Here is a 22,730-nt window from a genome sequence, read left to right on the forward strand (position 1 = left end):
AACATTAGCAGCATGTGTATTCATTTGTGATAGGGTGTGCCAGGGGAGTCCATTCTGCCTTTGAGTGCTAATAAAGTCAGGGTTTCCATGACAGATGAAGCCTCCTCCAGGCTATAAATCTCCTCTTCTCAGTCATTTGAATCATGAGTTGGTCCTGCTAGATGTTATCCCCCCTTGAAGTTCAAACTCATGCCAAATGACTTCCTTGTTCCTGTGCAATCTTTTTTGACTATGGTGTTGAAAACCAGGTGACTTGCCCTCGGGCGAGGCTTTATAAAGTCACATCCTGCATGCTGCATGAGATCCTTGTGGGCTAGCCTGGGTGTCTCAGACTTATGTCTAAGAGGTTTATCAGCTCGTGCCTCAGAGATTAGTCAGTGCTTACTATCAGGATGATTGCACTTCAAACTGTTCTTTTCAAGCCAATTTAGTGGCCACTCACTTCTCTTATAAAAGCAACACTAGAAATGAAAACCTCACCAGAGTTAAATGAATACATAACTTTATTTAAATAAATGCTTTGTCATAACAAAAAAAGACAAAGGTTAAAAGAGTACATAAATTACAAGTTGAATAAATATTACACAGTGATATTCACTTTAATAATTTGAGATTTTTTGTCTTTTTCTTATTTGTTTTATGTAGTTCCAAATACTGACCATTTTATTTCCCACTATCCTCCAGCCACCGATGGGTCTATTTCACAAGCCAGTGAACACCAAATTATGCAAACCAATTGTAATGTCTCATTACATCCAGAAAGTGTTATGTACTCAGAAAGATAGCTGTGCTGTCATTACTGTGCTACTGTAGTATGAAATGTGAATATGAGTTTAAACCAAGTAGGAGATGAGAAACCTGAGGAAGACGCTACTTTCAAACAGGTGTGGGAATTGACTTCTTTAAAAGCCTCAACCTCAACCTGCGATTTAAACAAAGAAACAATAACTGGAACATCAAATAATTCACATGTTCAACTTGTGAATGATTCCAGATATGTGATATTTCATTGTTGTATAATTGAACGAGTATGGATCAAAGTGAATCTTCATACTCTGCGTTAGTTTCAGTGCTAACTTCCCCAGATTTCCATGACTCCTGATAACTGTCTTGCTAACTGTAACTAATGTCATGCAATTGGTGACCCCGCAGAGGGGTAGTGGCTAGGCCCTGATTATGACCACTGCCCATGGCGCTTGCTTTTCCTCTTTTCTCTCCTCCATCCATTTTACCCCATTCAACATCAACTCCCATCTCTGTGCAATTGGCCATAAGAACATCTCTACCTGTGTGTTACTTTTGATCTATTTTCCCCTAAAAGGTGTTGCTGTAATGGAGGTCCCAGGCATGGGCTGCACAGCCCCTGTCAACAAATATTACCTCAAAGCACCACCTTTAAAAGGTAAGCACAAGATAACACAACATTTAGCTTTTGTGGCTGTTTTTTTTTTTTTCTTTTTGTTCCACTAACTTCATGATACCACATCGTAGGACGTCGTTGTGTGTCAATATCAATAGTGAGTAACTGAAATAAGTGCAAGCTGCTTGTTTTTCGAAAGTGGTAGTGGGGATTTGGTGTTGGAAGTGGGGCAAGAAGAATTAATATATTCACAACTGGAGGCCATTCAGGATGTGATGTCTCTTTCATTTTAGTTACGGAAATGCTTGATTTACCTCCAAACATCCTTTAGGCCTCCTCTCTCTGGCAAACATATACATTGGCATTCACATGAAAAAGCAAGAGTCTTAGCTTATTGGTTGTCAAAGAAAGAGAAGAGGGAGTTCCTCACACATCATTCTTGTCCAGAATTGCCCCGAGGTACAGGCAGAGATAATAAATGCTTTTGCAATTCGCTGCTGACACCATTTACAGGATCTACCACATTCAATGTTCTTCTTTTAATAAGAACTAAATCTACACCTTTTGATCGTTGTATCAAGTATCAGCCTCAGCAAAGGGCTGTCTGAGAAAGGAAATTGCCCCGTAAGATATCCATGTCACTTTCACGTCACTATTTAAATGTATTTGCATGTAGGAAGGCACTGTGACTTGCACACAGAGAGAATAACTCTAGTTAAATGACCCTGTTATAACCTGTAAGCTTTTGTTTTGATCGTGCTCCCCTAAGCTGCAGGTAGATAACCGTCGCATGGGGGCATGCAAGCAGAAGGATTCAGAGGGTTAGCTTCTTTGACTGTCCTGTCTTCAAATGACACAGGGTCACTCTCCCAACAGGCTACGAGGACCTATTCAAATTCTTTACAGGCTAAAATCTTTTTTTGTTCCAAGCACAATTACATTGTTGTCATACTATGTTTCTACAGGAAAACAACATTCAATAACTATATTTAAAAGTAATGTAATACACCATGGTTACACTGTAGTAGCAGTACTGAGGGGAAACCACTTGATCAAGGAACATGGCTCAAAAGTGGGCGGTCTTTACTTCACTGAAGGCAAAGAAAACAGCACAAACAAAACCATACAAAACTACACTTCACACAACTGAATCAGAGAAGCAACTGGCCTGACTGGCAAGTTTTGATTATGCACTCAACTCGAAAAGAGATCGAAGTCCAACTTGAGTCCCATCAGTTAAGCTGAAAACACTTTATTCACTGGTAGAGTCAGTGCTCTCTAAGCTCTGTGTCGCCCTGCATGGCAGTGTCTGTTTAAATAGGCACAGTTGGCATATCAGGCTAGCTTCATTGTCGAAGAGCCACTTACATAGGTTCATCTGTGACGGTCTGCTTACTCTTATGTTTCCAAACACTCTGTGTCCCGAGACATACTTTACATCGGTTATAGAGAAGGCCAGCCCCAAGACCACTTCAAGCGCTAGCAATACTTGTTGTGACAAAATCAAACAAAAGAGAAAAAAAAAAAGAAAACGGACATTCTTTTGTAATAGGCTCACTCCGTCATACACCAACACCAGCTGATACATAACACACACACAAACTGTACACATACACACATTCATACACACGTCATTTTGTGAAGTTACACATTTCTAAGCAGGTTCCCCTAGTCATAAGTGCTCTGACAGAACCACATCTCTAGATAGAGTCAACTGTTACAGCGTTTCCCTATCTATTGTTCTTTTTTTTTCTTTTGGAAAACAGACAAAAAACCAAATTACTCTGCCAATCGTTCCACAGTGGCATCATGTTATGTTCTGTTTTCAACCAATGTGCCTGATACTTTTTGTCTTCACAATGATTTGTTTAGTTAATTTTACATCATACAAAGTGTTGTATTGAAACCCTCAGCCTCTATAAAAATATATCCATTGTGTGCATATATTTTCATGGATCTGCAGCCAGCGGTCCCGCCTCATACAAGGGGTCCCATGAGCGACAGTCAAGGGATCTAGCAAATCTTCTGGGACTTTTACCCTCATTCGGAGATGAGTGCTTGGTCAACAACAGTAAAGAAACGAAAATAAAAAGTCACAGGTGTCTTTTGTTCAGCCTGTCCTTTCGTTTGGATTTTTTTCTTCCTTTTTTTCAATTTGAAAAAAACAAAACTCTTGAAGTGTACAGAGGGCAGAGCATTCAGGTGTGATTCAGAGAGGAGGCGTGGGCCCTGGGTCACGTGGTGGTTTAGGGGTGGGGGGGTAGGGGTGTAGGGTGGTCCTCCCTGATTCACTCGTTGTTGTTGTTGCTGTTGCTGCTGCTCTCCAGGTCTTTACACTGAATGTCCCCTCCGCTGTAGTCTGTGCCGGGGAGCTGAACGCCATACTTGTCCACACACCAGCAGATGCCTCGTTTGCGGCCGCGGGATGGCTTGCACTGCGGGCGAAAAAACAGATTTTAGCTTTGATGAAAAACGGGTATAGGGTTTGAAAAGGTGGTTTGGCTAAAGGCCTGTTTACACCCAAATATGACACAGCAAAGTTTAAGAACACATCTTAGCAAAATAGCCAGACACCTAGAAGGGTTATACACCAAGGTCTGATTGGTGAAGTGTTGTACTTTAGAACCTAAAGCCTAAAAAACTAGCCTGCTTGAATATCAGATAAATGTGTTAAACTTGAGCTCCCTGGGTTTGGGTTCCCATCAAGATCATCACATTTAACTCAGCTGGCCTTGGGATAATGGTACAAAATATTGGGTCAGAGTTACCCAAACTAAGGACCAAATATTCTTAGATTTACTATACTGAACAAAAATATTTCATTTGAAATGCTTGGATCCTTAAAGTTACAACACTTAATGACATAACTTCATATCACCTCAACGCAAAGTCAGCATTTGGAGCCAACTCACCTGTTTGCGCTTGAAGAATCCTTTCCTGTCACAGTTGGGAAGGTACAAAGACAGAGGCATGACACGAGAGGTATCCTTCATTCCCTGAATGATCCCGTCCAGTTTTCTCCTGCATGGTCCCTTTGGGGAAAGAAAGAGCTGAGTCACTCTCAAGCCTCAGACATTACTCTGTGTAAGGACTGCTTAAAGTTGTCTGGGGTCATTATAGGCCATGCAAAGAAACTGAACAAGAAGTATGAGATGGTGCAACTATTAAGACATTTTCTATAAAGGAGCTCACAATGCCATAATTTGAATGCTACCACTGTGAGTTTGTAGTGTTTTAAACTAACAGTGAATACTTACAAACTCAGGCTCATGCTTGTCGATGGGCAGAGGGGAGTAGTCCATGGGGGAGCCCATGGAGCGTTGCTTGCCTTGCTTCCTCTTCTGCTCCTTGCGCAGGGCCTGCACCTTTTTACTGTTCACAATGTCTTTGGGAAGGAGTGGCACTTTGGCCGGCTGCAGCTCCTCTGTAATCTCTGTGGTTATGGTGTCCTCGTGTTCTCGAGACTCATGATCTGCACAAAGGAATATCAAAAACAAGATGTTTGAATCTTTCATTTTTCACTGCATTTTCATTGCATTATCCGACCATCAGACAAGCAGCTGCTCCCCGGGAGCTTAACATCCTGGTATCTGTATGATTAATTTGCTGAATGGATGACGGTAGATTATTTATGAGAGGAAATCAAAATGTGAGAAGTAGTTTGGCACTGCTTGGCAAGTTGTCCCTGCCCTCTGCTGGAAAGTAAGAGGAGTGAGAGATGATGCACTATAACTCTTTTATGTAAAGCTTTGACAACAAGCTGTTTGCACAACAATGATGTACTATCACCTTAAACTGCCAACACATACGCTGACAATCATTCATCTGATGTCATGCCTCTTTCCGGTGAGTATTTTTAGCTCTGTTTTTGGTCTCCACCATGAGAGAATGGGTCGTTCAAGGTTCCATTATGATCATGAGCTACAAACTAACTTTGTTTAACAGCAGTTTGGTGCAGAGCAGGTAGCACAAAGTAGAAAGAGAAGTTTTTCTATGAACAGCTGGCTACCAAAGCTCAAAGAGAAGTTTCACAAACTAATTTCTAGCTTTTCAAGTCTTTTTCCAATCTTCATGGATTTCATTTCCTGTTATTTTATGAAGCAACATATCATAAAACTTATATAAAACAGAACATAAAATACGGAATGTAGAGGGGATAATGTCTGATGAAACATCAGTCAACACAGACCCATAGTTGATAATATGCCAAATAAGTAAGATCTAGAATATGATTTATATTTTCAGTATTTCTATCACTGACAAAATCAAAAGTTATCTGGTTTCTTTATTTGAGTACTTAAAATGAAATGCTCACTAACTTTCTGCATAAATCAACTTCTGCTGCTTTGTTTTGATCTCACAGGAGTAAAATAGCAGGTGCTTTTCTCGGGACTTGTGCCACCAACTGTTGATCCCATTTGTTAGAGCTCTGATGACAGCTGATGAACTGTTACGGCTAACGCAAGAGTGTTTCGACTCAGCTTTTCTCACACAGCCCCACCTTTCACCTGCCTATGTACTCTCTGTCTGAAACAGAAGAGTTAACCAAAGAAAAGTGAAGAACTCCTCCAGTGTCTTTACATTGTATAAACATATCAGTGATACGTCAAAGTTAGTTGAAGTCAAACGTATATAAAATCACAAAGAAGCCAGGAGGTACATACTTCTATGCTCTCACAGCTCTACAACTTGGGAAAACTGCATCACATGTTGCCAACACTGTGCCTGGAAAATGTGCTCACACGTTATCTGGACTGCTAAACTTCAACAGGGACCAAAGGCCTCTGAGTGTTGTTAACTTTACTGCGACGTGTCCCACATTAAACTGATTCAAATGTCAGACTGAGGAAAATCCAGTTGCATTGCAGGCTCGTATAAATGCTTGTATATTCCTGTCACATTTCATGCACCGATTCGATGCAATTCCAGCTCCCCCAGGGGGCACTGCAGTCCCAGAGACCTGAATGTCCCCTCTTGAGAGGATGTTCACAGGTTGAGGTCTTTTATCCTTAACCTAGCCCCCTCCTCCCACCCTGGTCCCCTTCTATCTTTGGGGCTCAGCCTCTTAAGCCTGGACCCCCAGCCAGAGGTTCTTTGAGGCCATAGAAAGAAGCTCTCAGCTCCCCCCCACCCCCTGGCTTAGCTGTAGCATAAGTACAGAGTTATTGTGGGGACTTTGCCAGGCCCCAACTGGCTGGAGCAACGGTGCCAGTGGATGACCCTGGTTATATTTATCTGACAAGGAAACCCGCCATGGTGCTCAGGGCCAGACTCACTGAACCAGAGAGGAATGTTGGCTCCTGACTGCAGGCCAACTGCCGCTGAAAGACAAATCAACTTCCTTACTTGTAAAGCAGCATGAGAGAATAAGTTGGAAAATATGATTTTTTTTTTTTACAAGTCGCCATAACTTCCTCGACTGGCCTGTTAGTACACAGCCACCGCAGAGAAAGGCAGTGAGACGTTACAAGGACACAAGCTCTGAGAAACTGATGTTCAAAGAGCCTGACACAGCATGAGCGTCTGGAGTCTCTGGGAGGGGAAGGCAGGAGGAGGAGGGGGAGGGCGATGGGGCAGGGTGATTACCAGAATTGGGTCTTTGGCTTCTGCGCTGCACTACCGTCTCTTTGAAATTAATCTCACAACTCATGACTTGGCAAGCCTTGGTTTGTGTTTAGATATGTCCTTGTGTCTCCCCTGCTCAGACTACGAGGCTATGACTCGCTATAAATAAATATGTCAAACAAGCATTCCTATGTACACCATGCATGTGACCACTGTGGAAAAACTCTTTATTTCTGCTGTACAGACCAATCGTTTCTCAGGGCGCTTGATTAAAATGCCACATATTTGGCAGTGAAATACGCCATCGAAAATGAGGACTGTGTGTTTTAACGTGCATTCTTGTTTCATTTGTAATCTCATTTGAGCATATAAATGGGCAGACTAAGAAAGGTCTGAGCCATGGAACAATTATATTCTCCTTAAAAGCCAGTTGATTCACAAAATGTGTCTCTTTGGAGTATTTTGCGAGAAACGAGGGATAGAAAAGGTTTTCATCTGCATTGTAGCTTTTATTTGGACAACTCCTTTTCTCCTCCAGTCACAAAATCACCAGATTCATCTTTTCTGAAGTGGGCTCTTCGGTGCAGCCACAATACTCAGTTTTTCCATGCTCAGGGTATCCAGCTTGTAAAGGAGGCTTAGAGGGTCTGTGTTTAACTCCTGAAACCTGGCCAAGACGCTGGCTGGGAGCCAAGTGAGCCAAGTCATGTGCAGCTCTTCCATTCAGCCGAGCCCAAAGCTCTGCCGCTATCTCTCCCTCTCTCTCTTTCTGCTCCAGCTTAAGATTTCATTAGGACGAGAGGAGTGGAGTAGCCAAAGGAGGTGCACCTGATACTTCTCTGTTTAAAAATTAACATCTGCACACAATTATACTTCATGAATATCCCAAGTTTCTTACAGGCAACAGTCCAAGCATGAAAGATAAGCTACCTCTTCTTTGGATTTCTTCCCTCCACTGCATCTTTAAGACTATAATAATAACGTTTAGACAGCATAAAAAGCAGAACAATAGATTCCCCCGCCTTTCTTTTAATTTCCCGGCATTACAACCACATTTGTTGTGTCCTGCCCCAGACTAAGTCTGAAATTACACCTTTACAAAGTGTATGAGCGTCGTGAATAGAGGTGCTGTTTAATCTCAACAGGGGATAGGACAAGATAATGTAAGGATAACTGAGCCTGAGGGCCTGTGTCATATAAAGCACGACATTAGTAAACCATCCGTCAGCCTCAGGCTGCCTCTGCTACTTAATATTTGAAAGCAAGGCCATGGCCTGATAACCCTGCAGTTTCTACAGCAGAGAGGGAGGTGTGAACTAACCTGTGGAGTCGTTCAAGCACTGTGATAGAGTGTGAGTGTGTGCAGCACAAAATAAGGTCCTAAAGGCAACATAAATATTGGTGAAAGAGGCATTTCAAACCTGCAGCACAGCTAGAATTCTTGAGAGCAAAGAAAAGGACAAGATTAGTATGTGTGGAGATAGACCCTCTGCACATGACTCAAAGGCAGCGCACAAAGCCAGGTTACATGAGAGACTGATGACTGAATAATGCTCCCCTCCAAGCAGTTTAGAGCAGGAAGAAAATATGAACTAGTGTCCATGGTCTGCTTTGAGCACCCCCAAGTGTAAGAGATTTATGTTTTGACCCCAATGTCCTGTTGTTGGGCTGGAATTTGTTGTTCTGAAAATGCAGGAAATAACTCTTCCCATGGTATTGTGCACACAGAATATGTTCAATGCAATCAAAAAGTTTCCTGCTTTTCTGAATGCATGGTATAAATAGCAACAAGAACAATTCAAGGATTGTAAATTGCAAAACAGAGACTTATCAGAGGATGCAAAATCCATCCAAGGGGGAAATGCTGCTGTAGGTAAGCAAACCTTCTGAACTGTTTACAGCTTCCACAGTGTAAATAAACGCTCGTGTTGAGACCGGGCATGCGAAAAGTACATTAGCAGATTAAGCACTTCTACTGTACATTCCTAGTTTTGGTCTGAGGTCCAATCCTACATCTGGGTGTGGGTTTGCAACAAGCCACATGGACAGATGCAACCTCTCTTCGGGTCACCGTCGCCACAACACAATTGCTGGGTGTGACGATGTTCTAACTCCCCAGAGTCAGGAGCAGCTATTTCGGCGCGTCGCTCCTGGATGTACTGCACATAGCTGATCTTCAAGCAGCATAAAAAGAAACTTCCTATGGGCTGACTTCTACATTCATGTCAGGTTGACGCATTCTCCGTGGAGTTAGCTTTATATTTACATGAATGATGGCACACCTTAAAGTGAGCAAACGGGCTGCCTGAGTAACCAGGTGCATGCACCATTTGGTGTAACATCATTTGTATATCTAAAAGAGTCACTCTAATACTTCAAAGGATTCAAAGCTGGGAGTCAAAGAGTTCATTTCAAAGAAGAAGCACTTTTAATTGCCTAAGATGGGTTTATGTAAGTGGACAGGGAACAATACAAGGTTCACATGTCTCACATTCTTAGAAACACCAACATTTCAGAGAAGTCACTGAAGCTTCCATTGTTCTTCAAATTCTAGGAAACCTTTTTTATTATCAGCTTGCAAAAGGAAATAAAAAAAAAAAACTCTTCTGTACACACAAAGAGATGATTCTGCTCCTTTCTGGCACCATGCTAACATGTAGCCAGGTGTTTGAGCAGAGCTTACAGTGCACAGGTCAGGTGTCAACACATGTGACATCATTTTCCAGCATGTGGCCATCGCTGCCCTGTTTTCTGAATCCCACGCTCCGGGCTCAGAAAGACTACAGCTAGATTTCTTTCACAGCTGTTACCACCAGCAGGCCAGGTGTCAGTGACCAATAAGCTGTACAAATACCACTGTAAAGTTTTATAGGCAGATATCAGGCAAGTGTGCCAAAGAGGTTATGTGCTTCCAAGCGTTAGCTTCGGTGCTTGAACTGTCACTGTGATCATTCTGTCACTCCAAACTGCTGCACAGACAGAAACACATCAATACTATTAATGTCATATCCGAGAAACACAGCTCTTCATCACACTCTCTATGATTTGCAAGCTTTTCTCTCTGACTTCACAACAAAATGACCTCTTAATAATTCTCCCCTTCCAGCACCTGCAACAGATCAGTTGCAGCATGCTAAGCTTTCACTGCACTGTCTCAGATGTTCAAGGTGAGACGGATTAAAAGCCACATACAGTCTTTCCTTTCGCATGAGCCCATCATGAAGCTGTCAGGCAGCTGGGGCGGCACACGTGACCAGAGCTATATCTAACGTGGCATGGCTGTATAAGCACGAAACGTCAGATAAAGCGGAGTATGTTAGCTGGTTGTCATTAGCCTGAGTGTATGGTCAAAGAGAATCAACGTTTCTGCTGCGGTCTCTCAGCTTTGACCTGATAACCAGCTGCATCAGTGATGCTGGAGAAGCAGATGGCAGTTCTCCAAGTTGAGCAGTTCTCTAAAAGTATGTGATGACAAGTGATTCTGTACGGTGCTTAGAAATGCAACAGTGTGACTGAGGATATACAGAGTTCTCTGGCAAACATCAAGCGCCATAGGTCTGCAGTTGCTTGACTTACTCATGGCTGTCATCAATGACAGAGACATGTGACGTGTGAAAAATCACCAACTCTTCACAATACTGCTGTGACTCAAATAACTCTACCTCTACACTCGTGCAAAGAGCCAACACTAATCTATTTAAGATGTCAGTGCAGGCACCAGGTTTTCTGTTGCTATGCTAATAAGGGGCATAGTATTTCTGTCCGTGTGTGTGTATGTGTGTGTATGTGTGCTATGTGTGAGTATTCTGGTTTTTGGAACCACTCCCCAATCATCTTTTGTTTCTTGGCAGAGAGCAATCTGTTAAAACATAAGACCCTTTCAGAAGCTGGAAGGACAGGGGCCTTGCTGCCATGAAGTCATATCTGTTGGCAAACTTTCCAGGCTCTGATTCACTTGAAGGGGGGGCTTACAGCGTACGAGTGCCCCCCAAAGCACATGAAGCTCCTTTGGCCTACAATTTGAGAAACTCCTGGGATCACAGTGCAGGAGCAAAATGTGAATTAATGCACCGCTGGGACCAAGATGCAGAGCTATGATGGCCAGGAACATGAGCAGTAAAGAAGGAGGGGTGGGAGGGGAGGGGAGGAGGGAGGGAGGGGGGCTGAAGGATAGCAAAGATTCCTCTTCCCCATTGTTTGGCTGCCCCAGTCAATATTTAGTAGGGCTGCAACTCCCGTGGCCTCCCGAGTGTTACAGACACTCGAGCTCCTCCTCCTCCTCCTGTGTGTTTGCCTTGCTCAGCTGGTACAGCACACAGACAGCTGCAACCCCACACCGCAGGAAACCAGAAGCTCACCTCACCAGTACACCCGTCCACAGAGCTGTTTGACAGAAGGCCCTTCAGAGGGGGGAGAGAGAGATACACACACACAGAGGGAGAGAGAGAGAGAGAGAGAGAGAGAGAGAGAGAGAGAGAGAGAGAGAGAGCCGGGGGCATTCTGCTGAATCACTGCCTTGTGACTGAGCGCCCATGCAATGAATGCAGCGCCAGAGGCAGGAAAAGATGCTCTGATTACCTCTGTGGGCCAACAAAGAAGTCGGGTTTCTCTCTCTCTCTCTGTGTGTGTGTGTGTGTGTGTGTGTGTGTGTGTGTGTGTGTGTGTGTGTGTGTAAAGCCCCAAGTGGGACAAAACTGCCTGAGGTGTCATCACTCACAACAATCACACACAATGCACACCCAGACACCCACACAGCCCCGCCCAAGCACACATACATGCTCTCACTCACACACAGACCCTACCTTTACTTTTGTTCAGCTCTCTGTGCAGAACACAAGGTCTACGAGGTATTTTTTAGAACAAATGTAAGGAAAGGAAACCACATTCTGCTGTAATATCATTAAAAGCAGAGGTGAGGGCTGCTCACTGTCTTCAAACAGCCTAATGACTCTGTCAACAGCCCAAATGAGCCCAGTGGTAGCCTTGCTTTATAGAATGAGGCTTGTAGCCAAAACCTCTGTGGTTCCCACCTACTTATCTAGTTGTTGACAAGCTGCTAAAACTCCTGAGTGACAGAAAACTGCTCTCTGCAACACTAAGAAATGTCTTAAATCATTCAGGGCTGCTGGCTCCGCTCTCTTTTGGGCTCCGTGTCTTTCTCTCTTTTCTCTGCGTGTCTCTCACGCACAGGCTGCAGATTTAGTGGTAATCCGACTCTGAACACAGAGCTAGGGTTAGCCTGCAGACCTAAATCTGTCTCAATTCTCCTCTAACAGGACTGAAAAGTTTGTAAAGTGGCATCTCATGCAACGCGTTCCTCTCCCCCCTCGTATGCCTGGATAGATTTGATGATTTTAGAGAGTAAAGCAGAAAAAAAGACTCATGCGCTTTGGCACGAGGATGGGAAATAGTGGGGTTTCACAGACACTTGTTACAGGGGTAGATATTAAGGCTGTATTTACAGAATAAGCTCAACTCTTGGCTCCCTCTTTTTCCTTCCTTACTGGTCTAAATCAAAGTTTGGAGTTTTTTTCCGTTGGTATATTTTGCGTAAAGACAGGAGCAGGAGCGCTTCAGAAATGAATGTAATAATTCGCACTGTCTTAAAATGTCAGTATGTAAAAACATGGACTGTCTGGACTCTTGTCAGTTCATCTTGGCTCCTGCTGTACCGCAGCTTGACAGCCCCGCACTAGACGCTCAAATCAGCCGGGACACAGCGTGGAGCGTTTACCGCAGCGGAGCGTCAAGCCCGCCCGCAACAGCCTAACCGACACCAGGGCGCACAACCACTAAGTATTTTTGGTTCACCTTGTTGGCTATTACTGCTACGAGATTCCTCAGGAAGTAGCATAACGCAACAGTGTCGTTACAGCTGGATGCTGAGCATGAGACACTCAAGGTGCGTTTCTGTCCCTACACCAAGACCTAAGAGGAGAAGAGGAGTAAGCTCCTGCAGCCAGTTTAATCACGGCAGTGGATAAAAGTTAATGAGATGGCACCTCATACCATCTGTCAAACAAACGGTCTGTCAGAAAGCAGTGGTGGCGGCGTTCATGCTTCACAGGAGTGTTCGGAGAGGGAACCACCTGGGCTCCCTGCGAGGAGGCAGGACGGAGGAAACGATCGAAAATATTATCAAGTTAAACAAAAATGATTCCTTCTTAAAGAAAACATAATAGGCTAATTTGGTTTTATATTCAACTTTAGACATAGCAACACATATCAGTACATCCTCACATGGGACAAGACATGATCAGACAGACATATGGGAGAGTGGAGACCCTCCTGTCCCATGTCTCTGATACCTGCAGCAGCAAACAGTTTAAAAATCAGCATTAGGTCTCATGCATTCATTCAGTCAGTGCGCCAGCCGATGCACGTCTTACCTATGGGCGGATGGGCAGGTTTGTATCCTTTCTCGTTGGTGCACACTCCCCTGCCGTGGAGAAGGGCATGCAGAGGTTTCTCCTCCCCGCTCCTTGGCAGGCAGCGGAGGCCCTGGACGCACGTCCCGGTGTAAACGCCGCACGCCTGTCCCTCCGACAGGGCGCATGTTAGGCAGCAGCCGCAGCCCGGCTCCTTGACCAGCTGGCAGGCGACCGGGACCGGAGGGCACATGGACAGCGCCTTCTGGTCACAAGGCTCGCACGGCACGTATGAGCCCAAGCACCCGGACAGCCCCAAGATAAATGTCACCAAGAGGCAAAAACTCAGAAACATTGTTGGAGTTCTCTTCAGTTAGTATAGCATAAACCTCAAATGCGAAGAAGAGGGGGGGAAAAGTAGACTGGACTAATGAGCACAATGCCTCAGTCAGATAATCCGATTTTTAAAGCTAAAGCCAAGAGTCTTTATCCAGGAGTGTTGCTATCTATTTAAAAAACATTAATTACAGGCTTTGCGTTGTGCACCGCGCAAAAACTCTTCAAATATATAAATTAAAATAAATGCGCTTTTTTTCCGAGATGCTGTCTTCTGCAGGAGCAAGTAAGTCTTTGCACAAAATCTCAACTTCTCTCCCCTTCAGTTTGGACTCCAATACTTTCTCCAGCAGAAGTTTCCTGAGCAGACTGATCAACTTGAGAGCTGCCTTGCCTTTTTAAAAACAGCCGAGCCCAAACCCCTAACTATGAATACGCTAAACACCAGGGAAGGGAGGCGCACTTGTTCCACGGCTTGGCAGGCGGCCAAACATTTTTTTTTCAGCAGCAGGAGGATCGCTCTTTCACCCTGAGGGCTGAACTGATGCCGAGGTGCAGGAGAGCAACGCAGCCCTCATCAAAACATTTCAGCAGAGAACTCTTCGAAAAAAAACAAACACTGCAGGCTGTCACTGTCTGCACATCTGTAGCTTCAAATTCTCCCCAAAAGATCTTTAGAGTGCCCCTCGCTTCAAAAAACTGACCTCCTCATCGAGTCATTTATGCACAGCAGTAAAATCTCACTCGTGTGTCATGCTGTTTTTACAGTGTGAGAGAAATCTCCTGTAGACTCGTGGAAACAAATCGTCCAGGATTAGAAAGCTTGCTTTCAAAAGCACTTCATTTGATGAAAGTCTGAAACTGTCTCTCCCGCCAGTTCACTAAATCACTGTCTAACATTAAACGAAACTATTTTGTGAATTCCTGATCTGAAAACCTCCAAACTTTTACTCTAGCCTGAAGGAAAAATCATGTATTACGTTATGATTCTTCCATAGCCATAAAATATAAATAAATCATTGGTAACCCCCTGCTTGAGTCATAAGTGCCTCATTGTCATGGCTTGGATGGAATATACTTAGTAAGGAAAAGTAGCATGGATGAGGCTGAATTGCTGCTTCGTATTCATGCTGCAGCAGAAAAGAAAGTTTGTCTCGCCTTCCACCACACCGGAATGACCATATGTGTGCTCATTATTGAATCATTCCCTTATATAAGTGTTGGATCAGGACAGAGGATGCTCAGTTATTATTCCTTTACATCCCACACGGCTTACCCAGGCTGAACTTTTTCTTTTTTGTTCCCTCTGACAGGGGTACCTGCTCTGGTCATAAAGTCACCTATAAAAGCTGCACCTGTTGCTTCCATTGGATACCATTTGTGTCACAAATGGAGCCAAAAGGGAAATCCAACAACATACCCCCTTTTCTGTCTCACACATATAAGGAGAGCGAGGGAGAGTCATGTGCAGAGAAGAGAAAGAATAACATGGAGAAAAGGAGGCTGCATGTCACGCACCCTGAGACTTGAGGCAACATCCTGACAACTTAAGTGCAACTGGGCTCTATTATTTTATAGCCTGTGTGCAGAATAATGCCTGATTGCTTCAGCGTGTGCTCTGCTTGCACCACATATGCACTCTAAATCAGCCTGCCCTGGACTGTTATTCCCATCTCTATAGCTTTCAGGGCAGATTTTTCTTTCTTAAGTAATAACGTAATGTCAGGAAGCTGTATCAGCTGTCCTTCTCATATCCACTGACTGCCTGATAACCAGCCACGGTCATTTTCTTAACGTGGCTATCCTTTTACCTAACCCTGCAACTGCAGGCTGAGGCTCCTTAGAGAAGTGATTTACCTGTGCTATTTTAATAGATGACCACTAGAAGGCACTGTTAACAATGATAAACTCTGTGGAGTTTACTTTCATGTCCCCTGTATAGAAATCAGAGGAATGAACACACTACCTGATTAATGTGTAATTAAGGCTGTAATAAAACAATTTAGTGTCAAAGTCTTTGATGACTCCCTGTGATTACTTCATAACAAAGTAATACTGTTTAGATTTATTAGAAAGACTAGATAATCATATCATTTCACTGACACTGATAAGCCATACCATTATGACCACTGACAGGTGACGTGAGTATCACTGATAATCTTTTTACAGAGACACCTGTCAGTGGTCGGCATATGTTGAGCAGCAGGTGTACTCTCTTCCCTGCAGCTGATGTACTGGAAGCAGGAAAAAGAATAAGTAAGATTTATTTATAGAGCACCTCTCAAGAACAGAGGCCACAAGGTGCTTTACAACAACAACAATAGAAAAAACATTAAATGGCAAAACAGAGATTGCAAATAAATACAAAAACAGACAGATCAAACAAAGTCTAAACAGATAGGTCTTCAACTGCTTTTTGAACCTGTCAACAGTATCCACAGTTCCAGAGGGAGACTGTTTTAGAGTTTAGGACCAACAACCTGGAAAGCACAGTCCCCTTTAGTTTTTAACCTGGTACAAGGCACAACCAATAAATCCTGATCAGAGGACCTCAGAGTCCTGCTGGAGTTATAAGGCTTCAGCAGCTCCCTAATATAGACTGGAGCCTGACCATTGAGTGCTCTGTACACAACAACAATAATTTTAAACTGGATCATACATTTAGGCGAGTGTAAGGATGTGAGCAACTTTGACAAAGAGCAAACTGTGATGGTTTAACAACTGTTTCAGAGCATCTCCAAAACAGCAGCTCTTGTGAGGTGTTAAAGGCCTGCAGTGGTCAGTACTTAGCAAAAGTGAGCAATAAGGAAGAAGAACTGTCTTTTTTATTAAATATTTTTATTTATTAATATCATTACTTAATGATTTTTATCTTTTTTTTATTGTACTTACTCTATTTACCTATCTTTGTTTTTGGGAGTTTTCTGTTGATGGTCTGGTGGTGTTTTGTTAAGTTCCACCAGCACCCAAAGTGTTCCTTTCTAGTCTAACTTTGACTATACTATGGATATTTGTGTCTATATCCACCATTGTGTCTCTGAATATTATGAATGTAGATCCATGAAAAATCAATACAAATATATTCCAAAAAAAAAAAAAAGGAAGGAAAGCTGCATAACCAGGGAGCTAAAGGCAGACCTAACAGGAGCTACTGGAGCTCAAACTGCTGAAACAGTTAACGCTAGTCTGGTAGAAAGGTGTCAGAACTCAGTGCATCACAGGGAGGGGTTTAAAACCACCATTTGCACATCTTTACTGTTTTATTCCATGTTCTTTTCATCATGTTTCCCCCATTCTTTCATTCAGGCTATCACTTCCCGTTCTTTGCATCCAACTGTAAAAGTTTGACATTTGACCAAAAGGAACAACTCCCAGAAAAGGCAGAGATGACTTGAAGAGTGACTGATTCATCCAGCAGCCACATACATGGCTCAGAATAAACCGTGCTGGGTTAACTTCTCACCATCCAGCCCCAGAGCGAAAGGACTGTGGAGAGTCAGCGTTCCCTCCAAAACCAACAGGGCCAGCAAAACCCAGCAGGAGCAAAGTGAGACATAAATCTGAGCTACTTTGGCCAAACCCCAGGCAGCGATAATGAACGAGATTAAGACAGTAAAGCAGAGTGGATTAATGATGCATGCACCAAATCTCTGCTGGGCATAAGGCGATGGATGAAGAGAGAGGATGATAAATGATGAGGAGAACATCCTCCCGGATACATGTTTTATCACTGAGGGACACAATGTTCCTGTTCTCTTTTCTCATTTGTTTCTTAAATGGGGCTACTTATTCCCCAGAGACCGATTCCCAAAGAGCCATCGATCCTTCCACCCCTCCCTTCTTCCCACCCTCCTTCCACTCATGCATCATTCTGTCTTCAAGGAACAAAAACTGAGTTGTGTGCCAACATCTTCATTAGAGGATTGTTCTAGTGGTGGTTGTCAAAGCTACAAAAAGTGGATACCTGACCCTGCAGTTTTTTCTCCTACTTAAATTCGGGAGTTTTCTGTAATGTAACCGTAGTCTTAGTGAGTAGTGGCAATCATGGTGTGTTTTTGCAACACTGGTTTAAAGCTCTGCTCTCGTTTTCACTCCTGAAAATGTAGACACATTTTTAGGAGCTCTGCCTGGATGTTTTCCAAAGTTGCTTGTTTACACATGTCCCTCACAGCGGGAGGTTTTGCCAGTTGGACGAGGGGGGTCATGAAAGTGGTGAAAGCCACAGCGTAATGTTTGTAACATATGATGGCAGACAAAGCAACAGGGACCCATAATGACAGTTTTTGCATTTATATCAGTGCTATATATACGGACGGATGAGCACACATCTTCTCTGTCCCTGTTATGAAAATGAGTCTCTTTCTTTCTTTAACTCTGGACGTTTTTATTCATCCCGTTACATGTCACTCCTCCGGGTTTGCACCATTCGCCTGACATGTCATCAGCCCAGCCTGCTTGAGGTGAACTTTTCTGAATAATTCCAGCTGCACCTCACATCAGATCATCCAGACTCCACATGGAAATTTTACCAAGGGCCTGGCAGGAAGAATCTGGAGTCAAATTCTGGCTTCACACAGCCCACCCTAAAAGTTTGTGTCAGTTTTCAGGAGCTATGAACATAAGTGAATACAGCTTTAGAAAACAGAAAGCACCGAGCATGATACATGATACTTTCTGTCGTATCTCTGCTTCAATGAAGAGTCGGCAATCCATTTAAATGAGGAAAGACAATCCTGCAACTACTGCAATCAACTACTTTGTGGTTGACATTTTCACACCACAAACTTTCTACTGCAGTGTCGTGTGAAATCACTGAAGGGCGGGGCTTCAAATGATAACAAGATGAACGTACCCAGGCGAACCCTTGGTACTTCTATCCTCACTACTCTCTACAGCTAGTGAAAGTGATGCCAGCTGTGTAACTTAAAGAAATCAATCTGCAGTGTGACACAGAAGTAGATCCTATTAAAATCCAGTATAACTGATATAAACCTGGATTCATGTCTTGTGTGAGCATCTATCAGAATCTCATATGAGTAACAAAAGCCACATTTACTGCAAACACTCCAGGTTTAAATACATGACTACAGATGTGAGTGTTTCGCAACTATAGATTGTGCTTTCACTATTTTAGCGAGGTCTTCAAAACATGCTGAGCTCTTCTGTTTGTCATGAGAAACACTAGCTGAACTAGCTGTGTGCATATGTGTGCTAATATAGATGTTGATATACTCTGTGTGTGAAGAAGACAGAATCACATTTCCGGAAAACTATGCCTGTGCTTGTAGGTAAATTTATAAAATGTAATTTAAATACTGGTATTTTTCAAATTAAGACTTAGCCTGTATTCACACATGCATAAAACACATAGATTGTATAAATAATGGACGTAGTATCTGTAACGCCACCCATCTTTTTCTGAGCAATGTTTTGAAGCCAATTGTCTGCAAGAGCCATATTGGTAATGCTGAACTCAACCAAACTTAGTGTGAGGTAAAGAGGCGGGGTTTGAGCCTCCTAGCCAACAGATATGTGTTCCCGCCTGTCAGTCAAGTCAGTCATGTCCTTATTTTGGCAAAACTCGTAATCTTAATATCTTCTGAACTGTCGCATTAGAAAAAAACAGTGTGTGCTGATAGAGAAATTAGCTACATAGAGCCAAACCATTTTTGGAACCAGGCTGTAAACATGTGTATTTCTGCTGTAAAGATCGTCATCTTTGAATGGGTGTGTATGTGGTTTCTGGTGTTTCTGCAGCCAGCCTCAAGTGGATGCTCAATGAATTGCAGTTTATAACACTTCCGCATTGGCTTCTTATTTTTAGACCAGAGGTTGCCGCTTGATAAAACCGCTGAAACCTTCATGATCTTTTTTTTTTTTTTGGTGTGAGCTGCAAGTGTGAATGCAAAGTTCACAGCTAAAGTTTTCACCCTGACTATATACACCAAATTTTCCTTCCAGTTCCCTAGAGAAATGTGCGACTGACTTCAGGGTGAGCTGATGTGAGAGAGCACATTAGGAGGTATAAAGGAAAGAAACTCAGGAAAGTTTCCTCTGATTTGCAAAGACTTTTAAAGTATTTTGTTTCTGGTGTAAAACATAAAGCATAGCCAGGGTTCAGGTCCTCAGGTCCATGTGGCCTTACAGTCCACTCTTGGCCATATAGGAATGTGTGTGTGTGTGTGTGTGTGTGTGTGTGTGTGTGTGTGTGTGTGTGTGTGTGTGTGTGTGTGTGTGTGTGTGTGAATGTGTGTGTGTGTTTTCATGTGGGCAGGCGTGTTTGTGTTTTACGTCCTTGTATTCTCCATAAATGGAAAATAACTCTCTGCAGAGAATGCAGCTTGTAATTTTTCATGTTCCACTTCATCAAGTCGACTCTTTACATACACAAAAGGAACGGCTGATACACAAACACTCTCAAGCACACAAACAGTCCCATTTCCAAGGACGTACAGAGAAAGGTGTTGTTTTGTACAGCTGCTGAGTCCAGACAACACGGCTCCAGGAATGAACCTGTTGGCAGTCTGCATTCTGTGATTTCAAATGTTGAATAAACCTCTGCCCACGGTGGAGTCGTCACCGAGACACGAGGTAAATGTGAGGATTCATGATTTGAAGTAAGACAGGAGGGAACAGACAAGACAAAAACAGTTGGTTTATGAGAACTTTGATGAACAGAAATAATGGACCGGGTTGGTTGGCTATGAATATTTCAGCAAGGTGTAATTCACCCTAAACTCATCATTTGTCTGAGTTTTACTGCAGCTTTGTGACATCTTATTATAGAATTTATCTTGTTTCTGGTCTTTTAGTCTGTGTTAAGACTAAAGATTTTGGGGGCGCTAGTGTGCACACAAATGAGGTAGACGTGTTTAGCTTTTGCTCCTCTCCGCGACCTCGAAAAAATACTTTTTTCATCACTAAATTAATGCTCACAGGCTCGCAATACGCACCTACCCTCTTTGTACAGCCATAGGCACACCACAAAGTGATACAATGCCGAAACCGAGTGTCTCCAGCAAAAGTAAAACTACCGACAGCTCGACCGGAGCTAATGCCAATGCTAATAGCAATCACCCCACCGATTCCCGTGCCGCGCTGGATGAACCTTCGGACAAAACTTTTAGCATGTGCCGAGAACTATGCAGGGAGATGTCTGAATCCATCCTGCGTGGAATGAACGAACGTTTTGACGCCTTCGAGGTGAATATTCAGTCTCTGGTGGCCTCTCAGACCGCTCTGCAAGCCCGTGTGAGTAACCAGGAGCTAGCAACAAGTGACCTCGAGGCAAGGGTACAGGTGCTGGAGGCTAAGTGCTTGGAGTTGACGAAGCATGACAGCCAGCTTCAGGCTAAAGTTCTCGATCTGGAAGCCCGCTCCCGCAGACACAATATCAAGATCATTGGTGTGCCTGAGGGCGCAGAGGAGGGCAAACCAACTGAGTTTGTGTCCAGGCTAATCCCTAAATTGCTTGGGGATGAGCATTTTCCACACGAGGTCAAAATTGACCGTGCGCACCGCTCTCTCCAACCGAGACCACCAGCCGGCGCAAAGCCGCGGACCATCCTGGCCCGCATCCACCATCTCCAAGTGAAGGAGCTGATTTTGCGCCGTGGGAGATTGCAGCCCATGGAGTACAAGGGGAACAAAATTCTAATCTTCCCAGATTACACCAGCGAGGTGATGACTCAACGCCGCACCTTCCGAGACCTGATGCAGAACCTGCGGGACCAAGGAATTAAACACTCTCTGCGATATCCAGCCAGGCTCTTCATCTTCCGGAGCGACGGAGGAGCCCCCAGTATCTTCAACAGCCCGAAGGAGGCAACTCTGTTTCTGGAAAAGAACACCGCACGTGAAGGGGAGTAGGACCGTGCACTGACACTATTTTCTTGGCTTGTGTGCAAGCTGGATTGAGGTGAGGGAACTGTCTGTTAAACGCAGCAGCTGTATACTGTGATTTTTTATAATGGGACCTATCTGTATATACGTTTCTCATATACCTTTTTTTCACATTGGTCCGTTAAACTTACCATAGTCGTTGCTAAACTTAAAATTCTGTGTTGTTGTAAGTTCCCCCAGCCTCAACAGTTCTTTTGTTTACATTTAGTGATGATACAATTATTGTTGTAATCTAATAAGTCGCGGGGAGGGGACGCTGTGAAGTTTTAGTTAGCTATCTGTCCGGCAGCTCCTATTCGGATGATGATGGGATTCTACGTGTCAGGTTCGGGGAGACACGGAGGGTGGGGGTTTGGGGTGTGTGTTGTTTTTGTATGTTGCTCAGACAAGCCTGTTTTATTCTCTTTCTTTCTCTGTGCCCATGTGATGCTGCCACTCTTTTCATGCTGTTTAATATGCTTGTGCTCAAACTTTGTACTCTTTTTTTATTTTGTATGCAGAGGTCTCCTGGTAGAATGCAGGCCGGAGGTAGGGACATCTCATTAGTGTCTTGGAATGTTAAGGGACTTGGCCACGTTATTAAAAGAAATAAGGTCTTTCAGCATCTAAAATCTTTATCAGCTGATGTGATTTTCCTACAAGAAACACATATTGATGCAACTAAACAGGGCAGATTAAAGTGCAGCTGGATATCCCAGGTTTATCAATCACCATTCACCTCCCATGCCCGCGGGGTGGCGATACTTTTTAGGAGGAGCATTCCGTTTCAATTGACCTCTGAGGTAACTGATCCTTATGGCAGATATATTATAGTTTCTGGCACTATTAACTCATTTCCAGTAACATTTCTTAATGTTTATGGCCCGAACATAGATGATCCCAGTTTTTTCAGAAAAGTTTTTGACTTATTACCAGACTCTAGCAACTCCAACATAATAATCGGTGGTGACTTGAATTGCTACTTAGACCCCTACTTAGACAGATTATCATCAAGTCCTCCCCCAAATATCACGACCGTACAGGTGTTAAATAACCTGCTTAAATCAAGAAATCTAGTAGATATCTGGAGGATCCAGCATCCCACTGACAAGGATTACTCATTTTACTCTCACGCTCATAAATCCTACAGCAGAATAGATTATTTCTTAGTAGATACTCACTTAATTTCTCATGTAACCAACACAAAATATCACAATATT

At 43.4% G+C, this 22,730-nt stretch overlaps 1 protein-coding gene across 1 annotated transcript; it reads right to left on the bottom strand.

The window, feature by feature from the left end:
- Positions 1-485: 485 nt before the first annotated feature.
- Positions 486-14,029, bottom strand: igfbp5b (insulin-like growth factor binding protein 5b). Its single transcript, XM_034694504.1, has 4 exons — positions 13,315-14,029; positions 4,618-4,832; positions 4,273-4,392; positions 486-3,795 (listed from the first exon to the last, which is right to left on the bottom strand). Exons 1-4 carry the CDS (start codon positions 13,646-13,648, stop codon positions 3,649-3,651), a joined length of 816 nt encoding a protein of 271 aa, XP_034550395.1. The 5' UTR covers positions 13,649-14,029; the 3' UTR covers positions 486-3,648.
- Positions 14,030-22,730: the final 8,701 nt, after the last annotated feature.

Source organism: Notolabrus celidotus, chromosome 10 (genome assembly GCF_009762535.1).
Source record: "Notolabrus celidotus isolate fNotCel1 chromosome 10, fNotCel1.pri, whole genome shotgun sequence".
Lineage (NCBI taxonomy): Eukaryota > Metazoa > Chordata > Actinopteri > Labriformes > Labridae > Notolabrus > Notolabrus celidotus.